Source organism: Condylura cristata, unplaced genomic scaffold (genome assembly GCF_000260355.1).
Source record: "Condylura cristata isolate star-nosed mole 26May11 unplaced genomic scaffold, ConCri1.0 scaffold00024, whole genome shotgun sequence".
Lineage (NCBI taxonomy): Eukaryota > Metazoa > Chordata > Mammalia > Eulipotyphla > Talpidae > Condylura > Condylura cristata.
In genome coordinates, this window is record NW_004567125.1 from 18,311,792 (window position 1) to 18,320,676 (window position 8,885).

Genomic DNA, 8,885 nt, shown 5'->3' on the forward strand with positions numbered 1-8,885 from the left:
AAAAAAAAAAAAATTATTATAAAAAAAAGCCTTATCTGCCAAAAAAATAAAATAAAGTTTTGTTAGTTATAGTTAACCGCCTATAGCAGAGCAGACCTCCCCTATCTCATCTGCTGCTCCCCTTAGCAATGTATTTCAATAGGTCTGTCTGTTCTGCTCCCCACTCTTGTCTCTGGTGAATACTCTCACTATACACGCCTCTGGCCTACCCCCAAATTCTTATATGCATTAAAGAAAAGAAAATCTTTAAAAGAAAAAAAGACTGTAGAGATAGTAAAACATATCCAAGTTCTTGAAAGATACTGATCTAGTTTTCCTTTCTTAAAATATCTTTGGTTTGGGAACTCCCTCGTAGCACAATGGGTTAACCACATCACTATGAAGCTGGCCACAGCCACTTCAGCAAAAGTTCAATCCCCACCAGGGAGGTAACCCACATGGCGTGGCAGACCTCTCCTGACCTGCCCGCTGCTCTCCTCAGCAGTGTATTTCAGTACATCTGCCTGTTCTGCTCCCCACTTTGTCTCAGGTGAAATCTCTCATCCCCTGTACCTGGCCTATACCCCAATTCTGTATGCATAAATAAATACATCTTTAAAAAAAAATACCTTTGGTTTGGAATGAGGGTAATGATGGCCTCATAGAGTAAATTAAAAATCTTCCCCTGCTTCTATTTATTGAGACTATAGAGAAATGCTATAACTTCTTGCTTATTTGGTAAAACTTATCTGTGAACCTGCTTGGGTCTAGTGTTCTTTTAAAAGGTTATTAATTATTGATTAAGTAATTAATCAATTATTCAACTCTTTTAATAGATATAGGCTTATTCAGATTGTCATGATCCAAAATGTTAAATGGCTTTTAATGTCCTTTGAATTTTTTTTTTTTAAAGATTTATTTATTTATGCATACAGAACTGGGGTACAGGCCAGAGGCTCGGGGCGGTGAGAGGCTTCACCAGAGAAAGAGTGGGGAGCAGAACAGGCAGATCGACGAAGTACACTGCTGAGGGGAGCAGCGGGTGGGTCAGGAGAGGTCTGCCACACCATGTGGTCACCTCCGGGGCAGGCGGGAATTGAACTCATGCGGAAGTGGCTTTAGCTTCTCAGTGCAGTGCTTTAACCCGCTGCGCCACCAGGGAGGGCCCGTCCTTTGAATTTTTATGTATTTTTCTGTCTTCTAAAACAAGTGTGACTATTACATCGTATAGTGGGAAAAATACTACTTTATTGGCCATATCTAATCACTACAATTTTGCTAAACAAGACATAAAGGTTATAATGACTAAGAATTTTTTAAATTGTACAGTAAAGGAATGAGACTTTTAATGAACATAAAAAATATACATGTTGAACCTGAAACTTACATCATAATCCAATGTTACTTCAACTTTAAAAACAGTAAGAAAATACCACAATTTCCAAACCAAGAAAATACATATTCTCTTCCCTAGGAAGCAAATACTGATTATATAGTATACCTGGACAAGAAATGCCTCAGGGTCTCTCTGAGTTCCTTTCATTCCTAGAAGAGTAGAAAAAATCACTTTGAAATTGAAATCTTCTCCCACTTCCACAGCAAGTCCTTTTTGCTTTTCAGCAGCAATAAATGCACTCAGAAGTCTAGAATAGTCTCTGAGATTATTATAGGAAAATTTATATAAGGGAGTTAAACTGTATAAACTCCATTGCTTATGCAGAAGGAATGCAACCTTTTGAGGATCAACATTTTCCTAAAAGAAAAACAAAAAAAAAGAAACATGACAAAAGAAGTTTAAGAATTAGTAAGCATTAATAAACAAGAATTTAACCATAGTGTCTTCGTTCTTAATACAAATCTATTCCTGGGTACTGGACCTTTGTACTCCAACCAAACTGGAGTTTGCAAGACACTGAAAATCCTTCAACAGGTTTTGCATTTGTTCTACTTCCCTTTGGAATGCTTTTTCCATGAGTGTTCACATGGCATATTTGTTCAGGTTTCTGCCTACATGTCACTCAAAAGACCACCCAATCTAAAGTAGCATCTGTACAGAATCCATCTTTGTCACTCAATATCTTCTTACCTTGCTTTATTGTCTTCACAGTGTTTACTACTATCTGACATTATCTATTTGTCTAATTTTTACTGTGTGTCTTCCCAATGAGTATGAATCTGAAGAGAACAGGGACTTTTTGTCTATTTTGTTCAGTACCACATTTCTAACACTTAGAAGAGTGTCACCTAGAACATGTGTTGAATAAATATTAGACAAACATTTGTTTTTAAAAGTAAAACAAAAACATTTGTTTTTAAAAGTAAAACTGCAATTTCAGTTACAGATTTTGAAAATAATAACTATTCCTGGAGTATTTAATTTGATATGTTCTAATTTTTTAAAACGTTTGGCAGTAATGACAATGCCTAGTTCAGTAAATTAAATAATATACTTGTGGGTATTTTTGTCATGCTCTACTAGAACTACAGGTACCATCAAAAACAAAACATGTTTTTGTTCTGGCACTTTTGTTGAGGGTCAATACACCCCTGTGTAGACACCTCCTTTTATCCTGAATCTTTCTACAGAATGCATACTTCTTAATATAATCTCACAACTCCAGCTCTTTTGGGCTTTCAACAGTTATCTAATTTATAAAAATATATGTTCTGTCTAGAGAATTCCTGGAAAACAGTTATCAAAGTTTTTTTAATTATTATCAAAAGATATGATATGGCACAAGGGGTTAAGTCACAGCACTATGAAACTATTAGCTACTGCAGCAGGAGTTCGATCCCTGGCCAGAGAGCTAACCCACATGGTACAGATTTCTCCTGTTTTACCCACTGCTCCCCTCAGCAGTATATTTCAGTCAATCTACCTGTTTTGCTCCCTATTCTGTCTCTGGTGAATTCACCACCCCCTCAGCCCTGATGCCCTGCACCTCTGGCCTTTTGTATACATAAATAAATAAAACTAAATCTTTACAAAAAAAACTTGTACTGTACATACAAAGCAGTATTGAGTTAGACATTACAACCTTTAATTTATATACAATTTCTGTTTTCTAGTAAGAACCATCACTTCATTATTGATACTAGTAATTTTTCTCTAATGTTTTCACAAAGAAGCAAAAATTTCATCATGTCCCAAAAAACACAAGAGAATGTTACAAGGAAAGTATGGGTGATTGATCAGCCAGGCTCCTTGCTAAATGACTCAAAACCACACACCAGACTTGTTTTAAATAGTATTTTATTTCATGTTTTAGTAAAATTAAAAATTACTAATGTTGTGGCCTTCAAGTTTATTTATTAGTGACCCAAACAGAGCATGTTGCCACCAGACAAATCTAGGACAACTTAAACAACAAAATAATTCAGTAATGTGGCCCTCCCTGGTGGCGCAGCAGGTTAAAGCACAGCACTGAGAATCTAAAGCCGCTTCCGCATGAGTTTGATTCCCACCTGCCCTGGAGGTGACCACATGGTGTGGCAGACCTCTCCTGACCCACCCGCTGCTCCCCTCAGCAGTGTACTTCGTTGATCTGCCTGTTCTGCTCCCCACTCTGTCTCTGGTGAAGCCTCTCACCGCCCCTGAGCCTCTGGCATGTACTCTAGTTCTGTATGCACAAATAAATAAATCTTTAAAATAATAATAATAATTCAGTAATAAATTAAAAAACCTGAAAAACAGGAATTAATGAGTCCATAAAATAAATAAATGAACAAATGAATGAGTGACTGAGAAGGGCTCACAATGGAATGCCAAAGACTGATAGACAGGGAGGGAACAGAGTCACAAAATTGAAATATTGAAAAGTTCCAGATTAAAGGAGACAGTGTGCATAATTGTTTTAACTGTTTCTCATTTTATTACCTGACGGATTAAGAAGATACTAAAAAAATTATAAATAGTAACAAAAATTATTATTTTTTTCACAGATAGTCTCAATACTGAGTAATATAAAGAAATACAAAAAGCATACCTGCAGTTGTGAACAATGGGGAATTTTCCTTCGAGGTGGGGTTGGGACAAATGAAGTCTGCTTCCGGACTGATTCTAATCGTTTCTGCAGAGGAGTCGCGCCCACAAATAAATCTTTAAGCTTTGAAGATGCTCTTGGTCTAGGTGTCGATTCTGGTGTATCATAAGAATCCATGGTCTACAAAATAAAACCAGACTTCTAAACACTAAAAAAATTGATTTGTGCTTACAGTTTTACTGATTATTCTTCTTACTAATTGAACAATTCTGTTCTTTTGCTCTCCCAATTTTTCAACCAATTATCATATTTCTCATTGGCTACAGCCTATTTTTTACTATCTTACAGATCCCTGTACACAGTATATTCAAAACTAAATTCACCTCCTTCTCATCCCCTTCCTTCCAAAAGGTACTGACCAAGTCCATTTTCAAATCCTTGTCAATTTTCTAACTTAACTTAATCTAAGTGATCTGCTACTTTCATTCCTATTTCACAGTCATTAAACATATATTTTTTTAAAACATATTCTCTCAAGTACTTCATTCAAGTCTCTCTTACAACCCTAAAGCTACTTTCTTAGCCAATTCTTAGTAACGCAATTAAATATTTCCACACCTAAGGGCATCCACTTTTTCCGAAAAACTTTTACAGTGATGAGATTAAATTCCAAACTTTTCTGTTGGGCATTTTTTACAGTGTATCCTTATTTTTCTACTTCTAGACACAAACATTTTTGTTGGCATGCTTTTCACAAATTAGCTACATTCCCAATTAATGTCCTTTTTTCATTCTATCACCTTTAAAACCATGCTTCTTGAATTCGATTCCCTTTCAAGGAGGAGGGTTTTCTTAACCCCTTTCCCCAAAATACCTATATTATACATATACTCTGTGTGGGTATATAGAATGAGATCTCAAGGTAAATATTTTTTTAAATCCCTCTAGGTAAGTCTAACAAAATCCTTCAAGGTTGTTCTATAAAATCTTTGGATTTTAACAATATGCCAACCCACATGGCTACTCTTGACCACCTACATCTATACCACTCATTTGCCCTATATTCATGTAATCCCTTGCTTATTTTCTGGTTTGCAATTTTTGTTCTCCCAGCAAACTTTGAAACCACAGTTTATATTTCTCACATATAATTACCCAATATAATGCTATGTCCCCTTTAACTGTTAAACAAGAGTTGTACAAAAGTATTTCAGAGAGCTCCAAAATTCTAACTTCCTTTGAAAGAAGCTATGCTTTTAAGGTTATAATAATAACTCCTAAGTAGACAGTTATCTTTTTTTTATTATTTTTTTATTACAAAGTTTATTTTTACATCATTTTGCACATTTTTTTTTCCATCTCGATTGTAATCCCCGCGGGTTTCTCATCACCAAATCACCCCTGTGCCACCACCATAGTCCCATGCATTTCCCTCCCTTTCCGCCCCCTGCCCCCCGTTTTTGATCCCATTCCCCACTCCACCCCCACAAAATGTCTCTGGTATATGGTTGTTCATTATTTTTGTTATTTTCTCGCCTGGTCCATTATACTCCTGCTATGAGTGACACCATTCGGTATTTTTCTTTCTCTTTCTGGCTTATCTCACTAAGCATGATCTTTTCCAGCTCCATCCAAGTTGCTGCAAGAGACATGTGTTTCTCTTTTTTGGTTGCTGAGTAATATTCCATTGTATATATGTACCACATCTTTCTAATCCAGTCATCTACCTAAGTAGACAGTTATCTTTTAAAAATGTTTTTCATTAGTGAAAAGTTGTACTTATTACTATACTTAAATTTCAGTATGCCAAAGATATATGTCTGTATCTTGCACAAAATTCCATAAATTAAAAATATGGTCTCAGCTCATAAAATGCCGAGTAAGATGTCATACAATTTTAATAGCATCTACTCTAAACCATTCAAACTTTAAATATATACTGAATCGTCTATTGAAAGTGCAACTGTAATCAGTCCAATCTACATTGAATGTTTCATTCAAATTTGTTACTTGGAATAACTACTGACATTTACTGAGCATTCATCATATGCATGGCACTCATTCCAGTCCTGAACAATAACAATCTTATTTAATCTTTAGACAATCTCAGGTATGGGTTATCATATCCCCATTTGGCAGAGGGGAAGACAGGGAAGTTAACTAATTTACCAGCATTACAGAGTTAAAGAGTCAGAATTTGAACACAATCTAACTCTAAAGTGAACATCTTTATCTCTATCTACTACTATTTTCACGTAGTTATTAAATAGGGATCACTTTCAAGGTAAAAATATGCCCAATTGAGTTTGGCTCCTAACAAGAGAAATGCTAGGAGTTACCAAAAAAAAAAAATTTCAGTTGATTCAGTAAGAAAAGGATAATTAGTACTGAGAAGGTTGGTTTTAAGATATTTCCTCTGAATATTTAGTGTCATGGTACCATGAAGTAGCTCAATTCATGCATTTAAGGTTAGAAAGCACTTTACACCTATTTTACCTTCTTACCTCACACCATGATGTGTAATTTTTCCCTTAATTTTTTAAGGGTTATTTATTATTTATGCATACAGAGTTGGCGTACAGGCCAGAGGTGCAGAAGGTGAGAAGATTCACCAGAGACAGAGTGGGGAGCAGAACAGGCAGATAGTTAAAGTACACTGCTGAGGGGAGCAGCGGGCAAACAGGAGAGGTCTGCTGCTGCTGCTGGCCCTTGTGGGTCACCTCCAGGGCAGGGATCAAATTTGCACTGAAACAGTTGCGCTGGCTTGCAGTACAGCATCCTAACCAGTTGTGCCACCAGGGAGGGCCCTTTCCCTTACATTTTTAATTTAAGAGGTTAAATATGTTGACCTAATGTTTCTTCCAACTGTAAGGAAAAAAATGAGGTCATTTTTTTTTCTAATAATCTGCAAACCAATTTTATGGATCTCCAAATTCTTTTACATCTCCCTGATACCCTCAAATGTTTACTTCAAACCTCTCACTTTTATTCTCTACAGGATACTTTTCTTCCACTGCATATTAATATTTATAGTTTAAAACCATTCCATCTTATTCCTTTTAAAACCAATCTCCTGATAATGTCGCATACAGTTACTTCCTCACTAGTAAATATTTACTGGACATTACCCCTCTAAATTTTCAGAAACCTGTTTTTTCTGTCCCTCAGTTTTAAAGGTGTTTTTCCTCCTCCTTCTGTCTTATATTCCTTCTGGTTCTTGTTCTTCCTGTTTCAGCAGGGTGTCTTCATACACTGAAAACATTTATTCTACATGATTCCTAAATTTCTATCTTCCTCAGAATTTGGCACTTACATTTCCAATTTCTTGTAGGATGTTAAGCTTTTGTGTCCTCAAACTAAGTTTCAAAGCTAAGCATTATTTCACAATCTTTCCTTCCCAACTACCTTGTTTCTCACAAAGTAATAATTCCATCTTCATTCTCTTCCATCCCTTGCCGTACACCTTATCTTTTACTTTACCCTCAGTATCACTTTTTCATACAACTTATCATCATTCTACCATCTTCAAAGGATCTATGCTACTAACCTCATCAGATTTGGCCTTCATTTGGAGTAATTAAGAACTGAATTCTAGCCATTCATGTTATTCCCAGTCTTTCCTAACCCATGACTAGTGTTTTCATAGACACCACTATAATCTTGTCATTACCTTGCTTGAGATCTTGTAACAATCCACACATACATTCTAAATGAGTTCAAAACTTCTCTGGCTGGGTTTCAAAGTACAATACCTGGTTTACTTGCTCTATTCGGGTTAATCTTCCAAACTTCAGTTCTTACCCTAAGACCCATGGAGAAATGACCTCTCCGAAAACCAACAACTTTCTAAGGTTATGTGCAAAATGCGGTAGGCATGTGTAGTAGTGGAGGGGAGGGGTGTGAAGAACGGTCCAGCAGACAGTTCTCGCAAAAGCTTAAGAACTCCGCCCTACACCCAAACATAGGCCCCCTACCGCTTAACTGTGCTTTGTGGCTGTCAAGTCTGTCTTCTGCGCCCTGATTTTTTATTCAACCTATCACCAATTAAACAAACAACTCTCACTTGTTTGAACAAATCCTGCCCATCCTGTAGGTTTTAGCTACTCAAACAAAGAGTATCTATAGAGTTATGGAGGAACGGGACCCGATTTAAGGCACTTTTCTACATTACCACCAATACCTAAAGCCAACGATCAGCGCCTAGTGAAGTTGGAAGCACACACGTCAAGTGAATCATTTAAACACACAAGTATTGAAATGATAACGATTACACGACAGGCCAAAATAAGTTTACTGCCAACTCTGGAACAATACAACGCACTTACCAATAAGATGTCGTGATGACGCTATTATTGTCCATTCCGGCTTCACGAATCATTCTCCAAGCCTGGATCCAAAGATCGGTCGCAAGTGAAACCCCTTGAGGTAAAAAACTCGCCAAAATGACATTCCGGCCTACCGAATTCCTTCTCTCTCCACACTGCGGGCTCACCAAGACCACAAACTTGGGCGGCGTAGGGGACTTCTGCTGCCTCAGACGCCAGGTCAACCCAGCGACTTCACCCCGGGAGGGACATTTCCGCGGACCCAGTCACCCCGCAGTGCGACCCTCGCTCCAGGGGGGTCAGGAAGACACGGAGTCAGTGTATCCCAAATTCGACCCTCCCCACCAGAGCTCAAAGCCCAATGGCCTCCCCGAAACCCCGCCGTTGAGAAGCGCCAATTTAGCCCCAAGCCGCCTACAGGGTTTAAAATCATTTCCCGACTCGCTCTGCGGCTCGACACAAGAAGATTCCCTCGCGCCGATTCCCAGTCAAAGAAGCAACTCATGTCGCCATTGTAACTGAGGGCAAGGTCGAGGGCCCTAGCTAAGAACGGTATTCAAGCACCCGGTATTGCGCTTCCGCTCTTTTCGACCCGTAC

The 8,885-nt window shown here is 37.7% G+C and overlaps 1 protein-coding gene across 2 annotated transcripts in view; it reads right to left on the minus strand.

Annotated features, from left to right (window-relative positions):
- Window positions 1-8,360, minus strand: part of CENPL (centromere protein L) — a 15,653-nt gene extending 7,293 nt beyond the window's left edge. Inside the window, exons 1-3 of one of the 2 annotated variants that reach the window (XM_004688492.2) lie at window positions 8,284-8,360; window positions 3,966-4,142; window positions 1,481-1,732 (exon numbers count right to left, since the gene is read on the minus strand). In XM_004688492.2, the coding sequence (XP_004688549.1) occupies window positions 1,481-1,732; window positions 3,966-4,139 (426 nt within the window). In that variant the 5' untranslated portion in view covers window positions 4,140-4,142; window positions 8,284-8,360. The remainder of the gene's footprint in view (window positions 1-1,480; window positions 1,733-3,965; window positions 4,143-8,283) is intronic. The other variant, XM_012728965.1, reaches the window with a different exon arrangement.
- Between the last annotated feature and the right edge of the window lie 525 nt (window positions 8,361-8,885).